Raw genomic sequence first — 19,935 nt, forward strand, 5'->3', positions numbered from 1 at the left:
GTGGAATCAGAAAGCGCTTCCCCTCTCAGTATCGTGGGCGGGCCCACTGCATTGGCTGGAGTCAGGGTAATGAGGCTGCCCCAGTCAGTGAGTAGATTCCCAAGAGAGCCAGCCCCTTAAAGTAATGGTTCTTAAAATTTTTAGTTTCAGGACCCTATAAGAACCCTTAAAAATTACTGAGGAGGTCCTAAAAACTTACATATTAGTTCATTGACAAATAACAATGATAAATGCATTACATATTAACATCAGAGCAGTGATACCGTCACATGTCATATAACAGCTGGAAAATTTCACCGTACAATCATGAGAGAATGAGTGAAAGAAAATCATATCCTAGTATCATTACAAAAAAGATTTTGACCTCAAAGACCCCCTGAAAGGATCTTAAGGGACCATGTGGCTAAAAATTTAAATTGAGAGAGAGGCAGAGGTAGTGGGGAGGAATAGCCAGCTAGCCTGGAAGTCCTCTTTCCAGGTTGCAAGCTAGCTACTGGTTTTCCTGCAAGAAGGGTTCTTGGAAGTGAAGTCAAAGGTCATAGTCTTAAACAAAGCTGTGCGTGTTGCCAGGTACACTGATAAGAGGGTGTGGAAGCTGGGTGGGAAATGCAGTTTTCATTCTTTTGGGACCTTGGCCGTGAAAGCAGTTTCTCAGCAGGAAGGCATGCCAAGAGTTGGAGACATCATCCAACTCATGCCAAAGGTGCAGGACAGCACTGAATGAGTATGTGCCTACCCCTCACCCCCACAGACCGGAGGAGGTCTCACCGGGAGGTGACCGAGACGTGGATCCCCTGGAGCCTGCTTGCCCACAGCTTGACCTGATCCAAAGCCAGAGAGACAGCCAGAGGAGGTCAGGGCACTCAAGATAATCCTGACATCAAACATAGAGACATACCACGTGGGGTAGTTCCTATGATTGGGGAATTAATTCCATTTCAAACATCAATAAATCATGAGATGGAAGGTTTATGTAATTCTGCTAGTAAAGCAGAACGCTCTGAGGATATGCCAGTGACATTTTGGAAATCAGTATCAAGGAATCTAAGCTGGATGTTAAAACCCAAATCTGAAATGAACTATAAGAAGAAAGCTACTAAAATATAACAGACAAAAGTGGCCAAATTGATAACATAGTTCAGGATGATGTAGTCAAAGTGGAGGAGATATAATCAGTTAATTATAATTATGTTTCTGACAAGTGATTTGAAAATCAAGAGGGAGTGCTCTTTCCTTTTCCCCCTTTTTTTATGCTCTCGAATAATTTTCAGGAACAGTTCTCCTTCCCTTGACTACAGGTTGTAAATATCTTGATGTGCCCAAAGTTAATTGCATTTTAAAAGTTAACTCCAATTTGAAGAAATTCAGATAAGCTGGAGTGTGTTAGTTGACATTCTCCAAAGATCCCAGGTCTCAAGCCTAGCTATTTTGTAATGCCTAGTTCTCCTTTATGGCCTAGCAGCTCACAAGATAGAAAGTGATGTTTCCTGCCATTTTATGCAGCCATATCCTGCTGGTTGACTCCCACCTCCAGAGTCATTAAGCAGCAAAAAACTTATCCTCTATTAATAGTGCCTCTGACTTATTCAGAGAAATCCTTAACCAAGGTAAGTGGTGACTGTACCATCCAGTTTCTTCTCCTCACTTTTCTGTTTCTTTCCACCAGAGGTAAATCTTCCAAAACTTTGAAGCTCATGATCACTGTTAAAACATGCAGGGAAAATCAGATATTCATACAGTTTCGTTGTGCTTGGGCTTAAAATCAGTGATTAGCTTGGAATTGGGGTACTTCCAGTAAAGAAGGCAATGTGGGTATAATGGGTGTTCCTTGGCTGGTCAATGAAGCTGTCTATTCTGTGATCACCCAAGAAGTGTTTTAAAGATGCCTATTGGAATAGGGTCAAACTTCTTTTTTCTTGTTCCTGGGACTTCCCTCTCTGGGGTCTTGAGGCAAGTGTTTGTTTTCAGTATCTGCACTGAGCTGCCCCCTTCTTTGCATGGTTTGTTGGTAATGTTGCTGCGTTCACCTCATCACCCCAACCAGAAATCTCTCCCTTCCTCACCTCCCGTCCTGACAGTCTCTACGTCCTGTCCAGCCCTTCTTCTCCATCCCCTCCTCATTTACACAATTTCAGGACCTTCCTCCTGGCCTCTCCCAGCAACTCTCACCCCTCTCAAATCTATCCTCTGTGAACACCAGAGGAATAGAAATAAGAAATGGGCCCGTGGATGGGGAGAATAAGGTGAGAGAGAGACTGTTTCTTTTCATTGTAAGTGCTTCCAAATGGTTAAACTTTTTAACCATATATTTATAATACTTTGATGAAAGTGAATCAATTCATCATTCTTTTTTTTTTAATTTATTTATTTATTTATTTATTTATGGCTGTGTTGGGTCTTCGTTTCTGTGCGAGGGCTTTCTCTAGTTGCGGCAAGCGGGGGCCACTCTTCATCACGGTGCGCGGGCCTCTCACTATCGCGGCCTCTCTTGTTGCAGAGCACAGGCTCAGTAGTTGTGGCTCACGGGCCTAGTTGCTCCGCGGCATGTGGGATCTTCCCAGACCAGGGCTCGAACCCGCGTCCCCTGCATTGGCAGGCAGATTCTCAACCACTGCACCACCAGGGAAGCCCCCATCATTCTTGATAACTGCAGAATGGTCTTAATGAAGATACTAAGATGACCATGTTATTCCTCTATTTGAGACCCTTTGATGAGAACCTATTGCTTATGTGATATCAACCTAACCGCAGTTATATATCCCTGTGCTTCTGCACATGCTGTTCACTGCCAGGAATGTAGACTCTCTTGATAGGGCTTTTGGTCTCTGGGTCAAAATCTTCTTCTCTGAATTGGGTTTTGCACTGGACCCCGGGGCCCCGCTGGCTTGGTTGTGACCGGCTGCCCGGTAGTGTTCTGCCCGGACTGAGCAGGGACAGGGCTGTCTCAATGCCCTGGGGCGGGCTCATTAAATCCTTTGGGGCTTCCGTCTGTTTCCCACAGCAGTCTGAGCTGTCAGCTGAAGAAAGTCCAGAAAAATTAGGAACCTCCCAACTACATCGTCATAAAGTGATTTCCTTGAACAAGCAGATTCTGCAGAAGACCAAACAACTGGAAGAGGTGAGTGTTTTCTTTTCATAATTTTGCTCAAGTAAAATAAAACCATTCTTCAAGAAGCGAGAAACTGGGGAAGGAGTTAAGATCTCCATGTCAGAATGGTCAAAAGGAGATTCCAGAACAGGGGTCGACACTCGCAGGCCCTCGGGCAGTCCAGCCGCCACCTGTTTTTGTAAATAGTTTTATTGGAATACATGCACACTCATTTGTTTACATATGTTCTGTGGCTGCTTTCAAGCTCCAGTAGCGGAACTGAGACCTACAGAGCCTAAAGTATTGACTGTCTGGCCCTTTACAGAGAATATTTGCCAACCTCTGTTCTAGAAGAAGATCACAGGGCAAGAAGAGCGTTTATCAATTCACAAAGATTAGCTGAGCACCGCTGTGCTGGGCACTGAACGAGGCCGTGGTGGTGAAAGAAGAACAAGTGACGATCTCTGCTTTCAGGGGTCTGAAGGTAGTGATGAGGAGACATGCTCTAGACAAATACATCATTTTCTTCTGTCTTTATAAATTTAAATGCTTCAGCTCATTAAATTTAAATTATAGGGATAATACAAGCTCACTGTAAATAAACAAAATAGTATAGAACTGTGTGAAGTTAAAAATGGGAATCCCCTTGTACTCTCGCCCAGTCCCGTTCCCTAGAGCAACCCACTGTTTCCTAGGCTTTGCAAGCTCTTATATATGCTCATTCACCTGGGGAGAGGGGGTTGTCTGGTTATAAAAATTGAGTTTGTTTTTCACTTATTTTATCACAGATATCTCTCTGTCAGTAATAGTAATGTCTACTAAGGAGGTTTTTTTAGAGTAATTACAAAGTGCTTTTCAAAATTAACTCATTCAGGGACTTCCCTGGTGGCACAGTGGTTAAGAATCCGCCTGCCAACGCAGGGGACACAGGTTCGAGCCCTGGTCCGGGAAGATCCCACATGCCGCGGAGCAACTAGGCCCGTGAGCCACAATTACTGAGCCTGCGCGTCTGGAGCCTGTGCTCTGCAACAAGAGAGGCCGCGATAGTGAGAGGCCCGCGCACCGCGATGAAGAGTGGCCCCCGCTTGCCACAACTAGAGAAATGCCTCGCACAGAAACGAAGACCCAACACAGCCAAAATTAAATTAATTAATTAATTAATTAAAAAAAAAAAAAAGATATACCTTTTTTGTAAGGAAAAGGGAAATGACATTTTTGAGATATAAATTTACAATTGTATAACTTGGAGCAGTAAAGGTAGTTCATTTTGTTTCTCTTCATGTTGAAGTCCTGAATCCTTTCTTCTATCTGGCATTGTTTGCCATCCAGTCAAATTCTATGCTAGATTCTCGAGTGCAGCAATGCAGTTTGTAGCCTGTGAACGGGCAAGTTTGTTAACTGAAGTGATTGTAGCCATACAAAGAAGTCAGACCTGAATTTGAACCCAGGCCTTATCAGTTATCAGCTACGAAACTTTAGTAAAGTAACTTAACCCCTCTGAGTCTTTATTTCCTCGTCTGTTAAATAAGGATAATGTCTTCGTCCATTGAATTTAGTAAGGATTCACTGTTATGATTTACGCAGAAAACCTAGTATATCACCTGACATGTAGTTGGTGCTAATTGAGTCAAAAACGTCCATATTTGTTTAGTTTAAATCTTTCTGGGCTTCCCTTTCCTCATCTGTGAAATGCGGATACCTCCCATATCTGTGCCATTGTGAAGATCAAATGAGAACAGATGTCTTTTATCTTTCATTTACAGCTGCAGGCAAGTCATTCCGACCTACAAGCCAGATACGAGGAAAAAAAGAAAACCCTGACAGAGGTGAGCAGGTTTCCTTCCTCCATGGGTCTTGCTGGTAGTCGTTTGACCTGCACTGCTGATGGGATGCCTGCATCATCATTCCGTGTGGAGGGGTCACCATCCCCTCCTCAGGGCTCAGGTCCATCTGGGGACAAAGGACAGTCACACGGTAGTGCATGACTCGAGCCATCAGTTTATCCACACTGCCGTGTTCTAAGCCATCAGAGTCTGGGCGGGAGAGATCGCCATGGGCTGCAAGGGTCAGGGAAGCTTCCTGAGGACAGTGGGCCTGACAGGCAGGGCGGCCTCTTTGAAGAACACGGTGGGTCATTCACGGTAAAGGGCCCCTGCTCCAGAACACTGGATTCCTTGAGAGTGAGAAGGTTTCTTTTTGTGAGATGACACGACTACAGAGGGTGTAATTTGTTGTTCACAATTGCCGGTGATCTCCTAGGCGGAATGGAAGAGGGGCTGTGGGTCTGTTTGACCCCGTGGTCCGTGTCCTGACCCAGATGGCAACCGTGCCGTCCTCCGTCAGCATCACAGCATACTTACCTCCCGCTTGCGACTGCCTCGGAAGCCAGGCGAGGAAAACAAACTGGTGATACCAGCTCTGTCACGCGAGGAGTTTAGTTCTTTTTACTTCTGTCCCTGTTTCCACGGAAAGCTAATCCTCACCCAGGTCTGAAGAGCGCTCCCCACTGTGATTTTGGTGCTCGGGCTACAGCTGTACTTCACAAGGGCCTTGCCGCGAGGGCCCCACCTAGTGCCTTCTGGACCACGTGGAAGCGGGACTGGCCTTCAAAGGCATCTCTGAAGCCAAGGCAGTCCCTATTTTTTTTTTTTTAATTTCACATGAAATTTGCCCATTTAAAATTGTCACTTCTCTAGCAGTATGCAGCACTTAGTTCACTGCTTTGCTATAAACCCGACAAAGCTTTGTAATTCTGAGCTGGACTGGTGGCTTCAATTATTGTCAGAATGTTTGAAAAGGGCAGACGCAAGGATGACAATTAGAGGAATTTTTCAAAAAATTCTTTCTAAAGATGCCTGTGTTGCATTTGGACACATCAGCTTTCTTTACACTATTCTGTGACTCCATTCCTTCTGGGTTAGATGGCAGACTCCTGGGGTGGAATCCCTGCGGCTGTCTTACTTTTCATGCTACACAGTCCCCAGCTTGAAGTTTGCCAAGTCGTGGATCCATCTTTCTATAACAATCTGGAAGAGATGAAAGGCAAAACATCTTGATATCAATTTCCCAAAACACTTACATGTCTTAGGATATAAATCCAGAATGGCTATCAAGTCACTTTTGGTATTAAACACTAAATCAAATATTTTTTGAGCCCCGTACACGTGCTAGAAAGGAGGAAGGTATGAGTTAAGTCAATAATAGGAGATAGTCTTCCTGTCCTCACATACCAGTAGCAGCTAACATTACAGTGTGCTGGGTGTGCTCTGGGCACATCATTTGTATTAGTCATTGAATCTTCATAACAGCCCTGGCAGCACACCGTTGATATCCCTGTTCTGCAGCTGGAGAAACTAAAGCCGAGGGGCCGTTCGGATTCCACTGCTAACAGTCTGGCACCAGTGACCTCTTAGCGAGCTTGCTGTCTAGGAGGGCAGTCACACTGATTCCCATCTAGAAACATGGGAGGCTATCCAAAACCTAGGGCTGAACAACTTATATAGAAGACGGATTTGGTCAGAATACTGAACACTGTGAACCTGAATCAGTAGTAATGAACTTTGCCTTTGGGCCTCAGTCTTCTTATCTGTTCAAGGCGAGGACTGGGCGGAATGGGCACGCTGAGCCCTTTCCTGCCAGTGTGCCCAGGTTTTACCTTTTCAGCAAAACCTGCCTTGCAGGGTAACCTGGTAGCACTGGAAAACAGGGAAGATCTGCCTTCCCAGTAAACTTAGGAAAAGTGAAGCAGAGCACGGAAGGTAGAGGACAGATGGGAGCCCTGACGTGTGGCTGGGGGATGGGGGCTGCCGCAGGCCCCTGCGTTAGCGGAGGCCCCCAGGTTCTAGCCTGTGCGCTTTCAATTTCAGCAATCACAGCTTTGATTTTGTACGTGAGAGGTTCATTCTGTTTTAAATACGCAGTATCCTCTCCTGCCTCTCTGAGGGCAGTAACTGTGTCTGAAGTTTTTCTTGATCTATAAACTATTCCTTCAGATCAGAATTCATTTGTTGAATTGATACATTTTTTATGATTATATCTTTCTTCAAATGTTTGATAATTCTTCATGGTGTGCTTACTGTTGATTCTGAAATTTTCTGTTACCAATTGTGTGGGTTCTGTGTCCATTTTATGCAGTGACTATTCTGGAAGGGTGGGTCCCACTGTTTGGTGGGATCAGCCAGTGGTACCTGATGTTCGGGGCTGGGGCACCGTCTCTGCTGCCGAGTGTTGCCAGCTCTCTGGGGGCTGCCCTGCCTCTGGGACCCATGCGCCAGCTCTTGGGTTAAGGGAGCCAGGCTTCACTGCGTAGCCCGCTGGCTCGTCGTGATGCAGACCCCAGCCCTGCACCCCGGGCCTGCCTGCATCCTCTGGGCCCACACGGCAGTCCTCCGCAGGCCCTTCCTCTCTGCTGCCATCTTCCTTGTCCCCGAGGTACCCAACTCCTGTATCCAACAGAATCGCCTGGACTTTTAGGACTTGAGGCAAGAGGAGCTTGCTGCAGCTTGTGTTTGGTCTTCCATTTTCAGCTAGAGCTCTTAGAACTTCTTTAACTTGTTTTTTTTTAATAGGTAACCCATTCACATGGTTCCAAATTCAAAAAGTATGAAGGGTGTCCCCCTGTAACCCAAGCATTCAGCTACTCTCTCCAGAGGATAACCAGTTTCTTGTGACTCTTTTCAGAAAATTTTCATGCATATACAAATAACATGTAGGTTCTTTTATACCTGTGTACATCCAACGTATACATTCCTTTATACACTTTGCAAGCACATTGGAATCATGGTTTTATATGTTGTTTTCTTCAACCAACAGTAGATGTTAGAGAGCATCATAAAAGAGCTGTTTATTCTTTCTTTTTTTAATAGCAGCTTAGTATTCTATTGTGTGATAGATCTGCACACCTTAAAAATTAAAATCTGAGTTTCTTTAAAATTTCTTTTTTAAAATCCCCAACTGTCTGACTCAGAAAAAGAAAGTGGAATTTTTCAAGATGGGAGATTTAACCCTGCCCCTGTCAAGCAGCCATGATAGTGGTATCCTGAAATTGAAACCCAGGTCTGTCTCTCACAGCCACTGTTATTATTTACCTCTTCCTACTGAAAGGCACCTGCTGTCAGCATTACTTTTGGCTTTCCACCCATTTGCTGCTGTGATTTATAGGTATTGCCTTTAAGGTCTCATTTACCAACAGAATGTGTCAAGAAGGGTCTGGTTTTGACCTCTCCATGCTGTCCCTCCACCCCCATCCTCTTCCTCTCGTCCACCTATTTTCTCAACATACAGCCAAATCCAGTGGGCTGTCAGGAAAGGGGTGCAGGTGTGAGCCGGGAAGGAGGGGACATCTCCTGTCCCACCAACGTGCCTCCTTGTCTCTCGCAGCTCAAGAGTTATGGTGAGAAACTGGACAAAGAACAGGCCGCCCTTGAGAAGGTAGAAGCCAAAGCTGATCCAGGGTAAGAGGTTTCAGCATGTGCTGATTTTCTCCGTGAAGGTATCTGGTGGTTTGAGCACAGGGCTGACGAGCCGGGGGTCACTGCTGCTGGCCCCGTGCCGCTCAGTTACTTCTCCGCTGGTCTGGGGCGTGCCTGTTGCCCAGGGGGTGCTGAGTTGGCCTCCTCTAACCCCCAGTTCCCCCTGGGGTCAGGAGCAGCTCGTTTTGCGTTTTGCTTTGTTTTTTCTGTTTTAAAAACTAAGTAATACATTCAAGGTTCAAAAGGACATGCGCCAAAAAGTCTCCTCCCGCCCTTACCCCCCTCCCTTAGAATCAACCATTGTTACCAGGTTTTAACAGCACACATTTTAGCCCTGTCCTTTCGGAGTGAAGGTACAGTCTTTTTTGACCAAGACACAGCTGCTGGGTTTTTGTATTTTGTTTTGTTTTTCAATTAATTGTATTTAGACAATTTAAATTAAATATAATCACTTACATTTGACCGTTTTAGCACCAAACTGTTTGGGTGGTGAAATCTCCCAAGTGTCACTCACTTGAGTGAAATCATGAAATAATAAAATGCTTCAGGGACAGATTGAGCAGTTCTGGGTTTGGTGGATATTTTTAGCAATGAAATACCTACAGATTACTTGGCTTTATGATTAGAAACCCTCTTTTCATGATGTGGAGCGAAGTACTATTAGATACTTGACATTTTAAATTTCAAATTAGTGCTTTTAATGACCTTAAGCAACTCGTTTCCTTTCAGAAGGGAAATGAAAAATGGGAATTAAAATTACGATACTGTCTGTGCTCTGAGTCTGTTAAGGAATTAGTGTCATTAAAAATATACAGTAATCTTGGAACTCCTTGTTGTTTCTGCAGCTGACATTTTAATGCTGAATTCTCTAGTGTTTGTTTGGATGTGGCCTGATGGGCTCGGCTTATAAATGAATAATAATGTCAGTTAAAGGGCAGTCATAACCATTTGTGGGAAGCCCATTAGACACTCTTGGGAGAGACAAGGAAATTAAGAAAGAAATCCCTTTTTATCTGGGGTCTTGGTTTTCCCTGTGATTCATAAAATCATAATAGTTTGTTGCAAGTCAGTCATTTTTTGGTCTTTTCTTTTCAGCATCCTGCAGAACTTGAGAGCCCTTGTAGCCATGAATGAAAATCTGAAAAGTCAGGAACAGGAGTTTAAAGCACATTGTCGAGTAAGTGTTGCTCGGTGTCGGCAGACGTTAACCGAGATTCTTGTAAAATCTCCTGCTTTCCCTCCCTTGTGCTGCCGAGGGTCCTGTCCAGGTGCGGTCGGAAAAGCAGGCTCACCAGGCGGGCACGCGGCAGTGTGTGAGAGGAGTAGAGGACTACGGTAGGTGCCCTCCGAGGACACCGCAAATGACTTAGGTGTGCCAAACCCCCGGACTGGGAGCACAGTCTAACAAACGATGTTTCCTAATTTACAAATGTACTGAAAAGAAAAGTCTTACAAAGTGCGAAAGGCATAGCATCTTAGGAGACCAGGGCCGCCCTGAAGACCTGGCGTGTCTGTGTGTTCCGTGTTCTGCCACGTGAGACCTCGTGGTCCGGTAGCGGGCACGTGCTCAGGTGACCACGTGGGAGGCAGGAAAAGGGAGTTGAGTCGTGTGTGAGTCCAGGGGGAGAGGCCGCCGTGGCGCCAGAGGCATCCGGAAGCTGGTCTGACTTGCGCAGGGCCGGGTGGCAGGGGAGGAGTGCCTTGGTGAGGCAGGGCTCCGGGCCGCAAGGTCCCAGGAAAGGTGGAGAAGGGTTGGCACCGAGAAGGAGGCTTGGACCGGGCTCTAAGCCACTCATTCATTCCGTGTCCCAGGGGTTACTGCGAGCCTCGCCTGCCCTTTAGGAAGAAAGGTGCCTTCTGACTGAGGTACAGCTGCCTGTATCCTCCTGAGTTAACCTTCCCAGGCTGAAAATCAGGGGTCTGGGGAGCTACTGCCTAATGGACTTCCTGTCTCCACATAAACTCACGAAATGTGAAAAAAAGACTCTAGATCAAGGTAAATAATTACCTCCGATTACTAGCCTGTCCAAATCTTACAAATGTTCATATTACTTTTAAAGGAGGAGATGGCACGGCTGCAGCAGGAAATTGAAACCCTGAAGGCTGAGAGGGCTCCAGGAAGAGATGAAAAGGTACGGGCTGTGGAGGAGTGCTCCAGTCTGCTGGGGACTGTGTGACTTCCACCATGAAAGGATTTCTAGAGGACTCAACAGGGAAGAGTCTGGTGCGGAAAAAGACCAGACTTTTCCTCAGCCTGGTCCTCTGAACACACATTTCTCAAGTAGTTTTCTTAGATATTTGTCCCTGTCCTTTGTCTTCCTTCTATGGGTTAAAGCGTCCATGGGTGTGGCCAGCAGCAACTCCAGATAAGAATTAACGGGTCACAAGCCCGGCTGCCCCCTCTGTTAGGGACAGGGTGTTTGCAGGAGCTCCCTGAGCTCTGTTCCCACTCGTCCCATTTGCCTGTAAATTCTGTGCCAGTTTGCTCATTTCACCCTGCACTCCTGCCCGGGGACACAGGAAGGCAGCAGAGAGCAGCACGGGATGTGAGGTCAGGGCTCTGGCAGCACGGGAGCATTCCGGGCTCAGGAACACGGCCCACTGGCTCTCGGAACAGAGGCCTTGATCTTCCAAGGAGCTAGTGTGGACAAGGGCAGAAAAATAAGTCTGTTTCTCTCACCAAATGAGATTGTAGGGATCGCTGTGGTTTGTCCCTTCTCACACTCCTTTCAAGGCTTATTTGCTGAGACTCCCTGTGCTTAAGATGTGAGAGCTGGGTGTGGCTTTGGACCCCATCGACTGCGCCCTCTCTCTTGGGGAAATGGGGAATTTGGGGCTCAGAGAGGGGAGGGGACTTGTCCAAGCAGCCAGCATGAGTCCAGATGCTTTCCACCAGGGCTGTGTGGCACTCTGCCCTGCTCAGCAGGGAAATGGGCCTCAGAGGTGCCACCTCCCTATCGTGATGGGTTGAGCCACTCCAGCCACAGCCGTGAGGACTGGCACGGGGATAGCAGAGTGTGGCCGTGCAGTGGGTGGTGTCCTGGGACCACCCACCCACATCCAGCCTTTCCAGTTGTTTCTAAGACTTTGAGCTCGGAGGCTCACATGAGCTCAGCCAGCCTCTGGGTTTGCACAAATCACAGACTTTCAGGACGGCATTTCTCTTCTTAGCAGTCACAGCTTGTTAGAGGGATTGACTCACATTCAAAGACAGAGTTTAGCTTGTTAGTGTGTGGCTGAGAGGCATTTAAGAACAATTTAAAATCTGGGGCTCGTGTGCAGGCTGCGCCCTGTTCAGACGTGGTCTGCCCACCCGCCCCCTTCCTACATCTGGACCCTCAGCTTTTCTGTCCCATCCCTTTCCTCAGAAACATTTTTTTTCTTTTTTTTTTTTTTACTTTTCCTCATTGCAGACCCTCTCCGGGGGAGAGCAGCATGGTGCCCTAACCCCTGCGATGACGCACAACGTAAGTACCTGCCCATTCTCAGGACCACCGCTGTCCTCTGCAGGTGTGGCAGCTTCTCACTCGTCTTTTCATCCTGTCTGCGGCCACCTCCTTGTCTTCCGGCTCTCGGGGCGTGGCTCCATCTCACGCATCCGCCCCTTGGGTGGAGCAGGACCTCCCGGGGACGGCCCTGATGGTGGGCACCTGGCACAAGGCATGCCGTCCCCACCCTGGCATCTGAGCCGGGAAGGGGACAGGCCTGTGTGGTCCACACGTGCCCGTCACAGCCCAGGCTCCGAGGGGCGAGCAGTGCACAGGGAGAGAGCTCTCTCTGGGGGGACTGTGTTCCAGGGTCAGCAGCCTGTAAAGGGCTGGGTAGTAAATACTGTCAGCTTTGTGGGCCAGCTCCGCTGTGGTCGTCGTAGTCTATAGATAAGAGAGAGGACATGGCTACATTCCAGTAAAACTTTATTTACAAAACTAGGCACAGAGGCGAATTTGACCCGAGGGCTGTAGGATTTAGCTGCTGGGCTATAGTTTGCGGACCCCTGTTAAACAGGTGCTTCTAGGAGAAAGGAATAGAAAAGGAAGAGGAGAAGGAAGAGAGAAACAGGAAAGCCTCTCACATTCTCCTCCTTTAGGGTTTCTCTTCCCTTCGTGCCCTCAGAGGCTCCTAGAGAGTGAGCTTCGGGACTCCCATGGTGAAGGCTATTGAGGTTTGCCTGCAGCTCCTCCCCATGGAGGAGCTGGGGTGTGTGTGTGTGTGTGTGTGTGTGTGTGTGCGCGCGTGCACGCACACAGGGGGGAAGGGGCATCTCTGACACTATTGTAGCTTTCCCCAGTTCAGCAAACCATCCAGCCATGTCTTTTACCCCATTGGGTTCAGTGAGGGGCTAGTTTCTCTCTTTTAATTCAGCTCTGTCCAAAGGGCCTTTCTGCAGTGGTGGAAATGTTCTCTATCTATGCTGTCCAATATGGTAGCCACTAGCTACATGTGGCTACTGAGCACTTGAAACGTGGCTAGGGAAGTTGAGAAACTGAATATTTTTAAGTTTTAGTTAATGTAAATTTAAATAGCCGCTTGTGGCTGGTGGCTATCATATTGGAGGGTGCAGGTCTAAACAAACATAGGAAGCAAGCCATCATCATCTCCAAACACAGAGACATAGAACGACAGGCTTTTAAATAACGGTTGTCTCCTCCTCCTCATGGATTTTTTTTGGTGTGGGAGGAAAGGGCATGTGGACTTGGGGGATACTTCACTTAAGAACCCTGGATGCAGCCTGGGTCCCGGAAGAAGGAAGAGTTGTTATAAAGTGATGTGAAAGAGTGTCAAGGGTCTCACAGGACTTAGGACCCGACCCTGAACTTGGCCATTTGAAAAAAGAAATTTGGAGCCTCAGGATGAGGGAGATATATAAAAACTGTTCAACTTCAAAAGATTTCATCAAAAAATGAAAATTTCCTATTCCCAGACAATTGTGTTTTTTTCCAATTTCAGGAAGACCTAGACAGACGGTATAATATGGAGAAAGAGAAGCTTTACAAGATCCGTTTACTACAGGTGAGTGAAAACAAGAGCCAATAAATGCCTTTAACTAGGCTTGTGTGCCTATAGCAGAAGTAGAAAGTCTCAGCATCTAAGAGCTGGAGAGACTCGGGAAAGCTGCTGTTTGCTCTTCTATCTGGAGTGCAGCTCAGTGGATTATGTTGGTTGTAACACCTCACATTGGTATGTTATTTCACCATCATCTCGTTTGATTTGAGATGGGTGGAAAGTAGCTATTAGCCTCATTTTCTATATGAAGAAATTGACTCACATCTGTGAAGTACAAGCAGCTGGAAGGTGCCAGAGCCAAGATTAGAGGTCTAATGTTCTTGTCCAGTACTTTTTTTTTTTTAATTAAGAAAATTTTATTTACAGTAGAACAGAGCACTTAGGAATATATTTAACAAAAGAATTGTAAAACTTGTACTCTGCAAACTACAAAAAATTGTTAAATGTCCAGAAGAGGCAAATCTGTAGAGACAAAGTAAATTAATGCTGCCTAATGGTGGGGGTAAGGGGTCGGGAGACATGGGAGTGACTGCTGATTGGTACGGGTTTCTTTTGGGGTGATGAAAAAGTTCTGCAGTTTTAGGTAGCGGTGATGGTCGTACGACTCTGTGAGTATACTAAAAACCATTGAATTGTATACTTTGGGTGAAATGTATGGCCTGTGAATTATATCTCATAGCTGTTTAAAAAAAAGTCGGGGGGAGGATAAGGTAGATTTAAAAATATTGTGTTCTTGTCTAGTACCTTTCCCCTAAAATTAAGTGCCCACTTTAGCTGTCTTAATTGATAGATAACCTTAGGGGTTTGTGAGAAGGCCATCAAATATGGGGAGTTTTAAAGTTGGCTCTAAATTCACATAGATCAAAATTACATTATAGAATCTTTTACATTGCCAGGGTCTGGCTCATGCACATTCAAAAGCCAGGAGTTAACTTGTGTTGCACTTTGGCCCGGGCCTTCTCTCTGTTCTCTGGGAAAGGAAGGCCAGGTTCTGGGGGGAGTGGCCAAGGGGCTGCAGGGGCCAATGGGACCCTCTTTCTCCTTTCTCTGGCCCGTGCTTATTTTGCTGAGTTGTTTGGCTAAAATCCGGGGAGTCAAATTTGTCCTGATACAAAGACACTGTACCAATCTTAAAGAGACACAGAATTAAATAAAATCAGGACAGTACAGCTGCATACTTGGAAACTTTTTGACTGTGTGCTTACTATGTGTTCAGTGTTGCATTAGATCCCAGGAATAGTAAATGGGATGCTCTATCTTCTGGGAGCTGGCTAGCTGTTTGAGAACCAAGATATGTCCATATACATCAAAGTACAAGGGGATTTATATGCGAATTGCATACTGCAGGCTGGAGACCTGGGGGTCAGTCATACATACTGGCTAGAGGGAAGGTGCAGTAGGAACCTAAGCCTGCTGAAGCCTGAGCCAGGGCTGGGTCAGTGAAAATGGACAGAAATAAACTGGTAGGTGAGAGGCTGAGCAGCTGTATCCATGGAACTTGGGATGGGTTAGAGAAAAAGTAGAGTCGAGGATGGTAGGGGAATTTCTGACTTGGGCACCAGCGTGGATCCTTGTGTTATTCATTGAGAAAAAGCCTAAAGGAGAAAGGATAGGGCTGAAGGGGATGGGAGTGTGAATAGAAGTGTTAATGAGATCTGTTTAGGGCTTTTAAAGGTTGGGGTACTCACCCAAGTAGAAATAGTCTGGGCTGGAGATCTGGGGGTCAGCGCTGTATAGGTGATAACCTAGGATGTGAAAATACAGGCTGAGAAGAGGGAAAGAAGGACTCCACCAATGAGGGTTGAGACCAAGCGGGCAGCCGGAGGCCCAGGGAAAACGGGAGCCTGAGGTCTCGTGGCAGCTGAGCAGAGAGCCCAGTGGAGAGAAGGGTCAGTGTTGCCAGAAGTCAGGAAAGCTGGAAGCTGAGAATTGCCATAGGTGCAGAGAGAAGGTCTGCGGTGACCTTGGCGAGAGCGGTGGCAGTGGGTGTTGGGAGCAGCCAGCGGCAGTGGGTTGAAGGGTGACCGAGGGGAGTGGAGGGGTCAGAGCCAGTGGGGCACGTTGCTCTCGGGAAGTTGTGCTGTTAAAGGGAGGAGACAGATGGAAGCTGAAAGGTGATCAGGGTTTAAGGAAGAGCCTTTCTAAGGGTGAGGGGCTTGAACATGTTTAAATGCCGATGAGAAGAAGTCAGTAGAAAAGGAGAGGTTAAAGATACAGTGAAAAGAGTGCATGATTTTATCTTTGGATTCCTGAGAAAGTATAGGAGCCAGAGCCTGAGCACCCGTGGGAGGTGTAGCCTTGGCCACGGGGAGAGGTGCATCTTTCCCTCTACTCTAGCCGGAGCAGCAGGCACTATTTTGGTTTGATCACGAGAGTTGATAGTGGGTTTTGCGCCTGGAGGGGTTTTTGCACCCTAATGAATTAGAGGTCCCCGTCTGCCACTGTGATAAAGTGGGCCAGGAGAGGGGGAGGACGGGGAGGCCGTGAACCTGTGGTGGGAGCTGGGTGGCCCTCTTCAGCGCTGCCCCTCGGGGAAGCCGCCCGCCTCGGAGCCCGAGGTCTCCCCTGTGCCACGCAGAGCCCTGCCTCCCCGGATGCACCTGGGGCAGTTCAGCTAGAAGAGCCCAGTTCGTTTCACAGGAGGGGGAAAGTGCCAGAAAGCTGCTTTAGGAGGAAACTGTAGGAGCTTTTCAAACATGCTAAGGGATTTGGGATTTGCATGGAGGCAGCAGGGCAGCATCCCTTGTCATCTGGGAAGCACTTCTGTTTCCTGGTCCCTGCCTGACACTGGGAATCAGCTGCTCTGGAGTCCTTGGGGGCCTGGTGGGCTGGCTGGCCACACCATCCACACATGCCCTCCCGTTCAGAATCCTCCCTCCGATCCATTATTTTGACGCCTTCTCCCTGTGTTGCCGGGGGAGTCAGGGTCTGAGACGCGCGCCTCAGGCCGCAGCCGCGTCGGGTGCCTGCATTCCAGGGCGGGTGTGTGGGCACACGGTGGGTGGCGGCAGTGTTTTGGCTCCCCAGAGGGCACGTAAGGCCTTTCACCAAACAGTGTTGTCTCCCCCTCCCTTTTGCATCTAGGCTCGAAGAAACCGAGAAATAGCAATTTTGCATCGCAGGATTGACGAAGTGCCCAGCAGAGCCGAGCTAATACAGTATCAGAAGAGATTTATCGAACTCTACCGCCAGAGTAGGTGCATCGACCACACACAAGCTCCCGAGGCTGACCCTGGGAGGGGCAGGAGGCGAGGGGCTCTGTCCCACTTCAGCGTGGTGGTGCCGTCCATGAAAGCCACCCCTGGGAGGGCCCCCAGCTCATCGTCAGGCCTACTCATTTCATGTAGCCCAGAAGCCCAGGAGAAACACCATGGAGCTCTGACTGCCCTCTCCCTGGACAGATACTTACGCTGATTGAGCTCTGAGAGCGATGCTTCTAGCCCACCCTCATCCCTGTCAAGTCATCGGGCTCCACTTTCCAACGTCACACGGAACCTCGTGACCCCGGCATCTCTCATTGTTCTTCTCCTCTGCAAACCTTCTTGCTCGTGTGGTCCTTGCCTTTAACAGCATCATGTTCATCCAGGGATGCAGGACTGGGTCTCCCTCGGCCTAAATCAGTGAGCGCATGCTGCTGCCATATCTGTCCTCCCTGGCATCCTAGCTCAGCCCAGTGAGCATTAGCCGGTCTGCAGCCCCTTCTGAGCCCGTCATCCACCCGTCCAGTCACATCACTTCTCTCCAGTGGCAAATCCTCAGGCGCTTCCTAGACCCGCTGAAGAAAGCCTCTCTCCTCATTCTGCCCAGGATCCTCCCCCGTCTAAGTGGCCTGCCTGAAGGTCCCGATTCCTGCCCTCAGTCCCCACTCTGGCCTCCTCAGTCCACACGCTGCCTCTGAACACACCATGCACTTTGACATCCTAGGCCTTGACTCCTGTTAACCTGCGCCTGGGACCCCGTCTTCACTCTGTTAGACAAAATCCTTCGAGGCCCAGCTCACATCCTCTGTAAACAGATCCTGGACCATCACCCCTTCCTTGGGCTCCCACTCTTGCTTGTCTCCCGGGTACCCCAAACTCAACACACACAAGGCTGAATTTGCCTCCCTCCCCGTCTTTCCCCTCGGTCACTGGGATCGCTGTCAAGCCCACTTAGACAGCCCCTGTCTTCTCTGCTGTAGCCACCTTCTCATCACTGCCCAGAGTCTAACCCCTTGTCTGCACTCTTGCCTGAGGGATCTTTCTCACACACAATTTGATCATTTTACACTCTTGCTTTAAAAGCCTTGATATTTAATAGCTCCCCATAACTGGATGGACAGTCTTCAGAATCCTCAATCCTGCCTCGTCTGGGCCAGCTGACCCCCCTGCCAGTCCCTGTGTCCCTCACCCCTGTGAGCTGGTCCCAGGCCCAGGAGGCCAGTGCCCTGCAGTTCCCGCTTGGAAAACTCCAAGTCTTCTTTCAGAATATACCCCAGATTTTCCCTTGAGATGTTGGCGTCTCAGCCATCCTTCCAGCTTCAAGCCGGAGCACCGTCCCTGCTCAGAACATGCGTCCAGACGCACGCTTCCTTTCGCGTCTTACCCCAGCACCCTGAAGATTCATGTGGTCCTCACATTTGACTCAGATGACCAGGGGCAGGTGTCAACGACGGCAGTTTCTCAGCAGAAAATAGTTCCTGCCTTAAGTTAAATCTTTCTCCCTAAGCACGGGCTTTACGAACGTGAGCCGGCTGTGGCTCCTGCTGCTGAGGAGCCTGGGAAGGGAGGGAGCCACGCAGGCAGGAAGAGCTGGCTTGGGGCTGCTTCATCCCTCCGCCTTCCTCCCGGGACCCCTCACCGGGAGGGCTTCGGAGAAACCCGCGCCCCGCACGCTGACAGGGAGCTTCCGCTGGCTCCTCGCCTTGGCGGGCCCGTCGTGGCTGCCACGCGCGTGCCGTCAGCCTGCGGCAGCCCTACACCGGCCTGTGTGCGGCGAGTGAGAGCCAGCGCTGGCAGGTCCGAGTCCTGCAGTGCCTCCGCGGGGAGAGGGTACGCAGGATTGTTTCGATACGTTTTCTCACTCACGTGCTGATTTCTTTGCATTTGCAGTTTCAGCAGTGCACAAAGAAACCAAGCAGTTCTTCACTCTGTATAATACCCTGGATGACAAAAAGGTTTACTTGGAAAAAGAGGTAAGAGGCTTTATAGAAAGAAGCAGCATAATCAGATGAGCAGCTACCCGTGCTGTCAGCCCGGGAAGTTCACACGGACCTGGTGTCGCGATGCCTTCGGCCGAAGTGGGAGGAACACCTGTCGTGTGCCCAGTGCCGGGTCCAGAGTCAGAAAGTGCGGGTTCGTCGGGGCTCCCACTGCGCAGGGTGGGCAGCAGTTGTATGGTGCCTCGTGAGGGACGACGTCATAAAAAGAAACATCCTGGAAGCTCGAGAGGTGCATACGGAGGAGGGCCTGGAGTTGGTGAAACTGTAGTTTGAGTTTTGGAGGAAGGAAAGAACCAGCTAAAGGAAATGGGGAGGGTGGGCTGTCAGAGTTGACAGGGGGAGGTGGCGGTTGAATCATCAGCGGCAGACAGAGGCGTGAACTAAAAGAATGGTGAGAACGAAAGCAGGAGTGGAAGGGGTGACCGGGGCTGCCCCTCCATGTTACTGTGACTCAGGCCAGATCCGCTGGTGGTCAGGGCCCTCGATGGAAGGCAGACGATTGGGGCAGGTGTGCAGCTGTGTCTAGGAAAAAGCAGCGCTGTCTTCCCAGCGGCAGCGCAGTGTAGTGGCTCCAGCAGGCACTCTGGACTCACACGGGTTTGGGTGTTAGTGCGGCCTTATCTTCCTCGCCTGTAAAACAGGGAGAACTCCTGCAGTGATGGAGACAGAACGAGGCAATGCCTGTGAAGTCCCTCGCACGTGGTGATACGTATTAGCTCCTGCCTCCCCCTCCCCTTGAGGGTGACAGAACCTATTTTTATTTTATCATCATCCTGCAACCTGCACTAATTACCACTTTACTAAGAACAATATTACAGATGTGTCTTTTACCTGGACCTAAATGGAGGCATCAGTGAGTACTGTCTTTGACTGCCTGTTGTCAGTCAAACCAGATCAATGTCTCTCCTTTGAGAGGCAGTCCTTGAGGGGGGGTTGGGTTCTGTTTTCTCTGTATCCAGGGCTGTACACAGTGATGGGCACAGAACAGGCATCTGATAAACGTTCGAATAGATGATGGGGGGATTTATGTCAGCCCTGGGGTAGCTCTGCTGCACACCCTAGCCTTGGGGTCTTCCCGCCTGGTGAGGGAAGACGGGCAGCCCCTTCTGAGGAAACCTCGAACCCCACTGACCTTCCTTCATCAGCAGTGTTTAAAGTTGTTGCATTCTTGT

General features: G+C 48.7%; 1 protein-coding gene across 2 annotated transcripts in view; it reads left to right on the forward strand.

Moving 5' to 3' along the window:
* Nucleotides 1-19,935, forward strand: part of CCDC93 (coiled-coil domain containing 93) — an 87,259-nt gene that overhangs the window by 54,098 nt on the left and 13,226 nt on the right. For both annotated transcript variants that reach the window (XM_061183230.1, XM_061183238.1), the window contains 9 exons: nucleotides 3,002-3,118; nucleotides 4,852-4,914; nucleotides 8,468-8,541; nucleotides 9,655-9,736; nucleotides 10,620-10,691; nucleotides 11,973-12,026; nucleotides 13,507-13,569; nucleotides 16,648-16,756; nucleotides 18,654-18,736. In XM_061183230.1, coding sequence (XP_061039213.1) covers nucleotides 3,002-3,118; nucleotides 4,852-4,914; nucleotides 8,468-8,541; nucleotides 9,655-9,736; nucleotides 10,620-10,691; nucleotides 11,973-12,026; nucleotides 13,507-13,569; nucleotides 16,648-16,756; nucleotides 18,654-18,736 — 717 coding nt within the window. The remainder of the gene's footprint in view (nucleotides 1-3,001; nucleotides 3,119-4,851; nucleotides 4,915-8,467; nucleotides 8,542-9,654; nucleotides 9,737-10,619; nucleotides 10,692-11,972; nucleotides 12,027-13,506; nucleotides 13,570-16,647; nucleotides 16,757-18,653; nucleotides 18,737-19,935) is intronic.

Source organism: Eubalaena glacialis, chromosome 1 (genome assembly GCF_028564815.1).
Source record: "Eubalaena glacialis isolate mEubGla1 chromosome 1, mEubGla1.1.hap2.+ XY, whole genome shotgun sequence".
NCBI lineage: Eukaryota > Metazoa > Chordata > Mammalia > Artiodactyla > Balaenidae > Eubalaena > Eubalaena glacialis.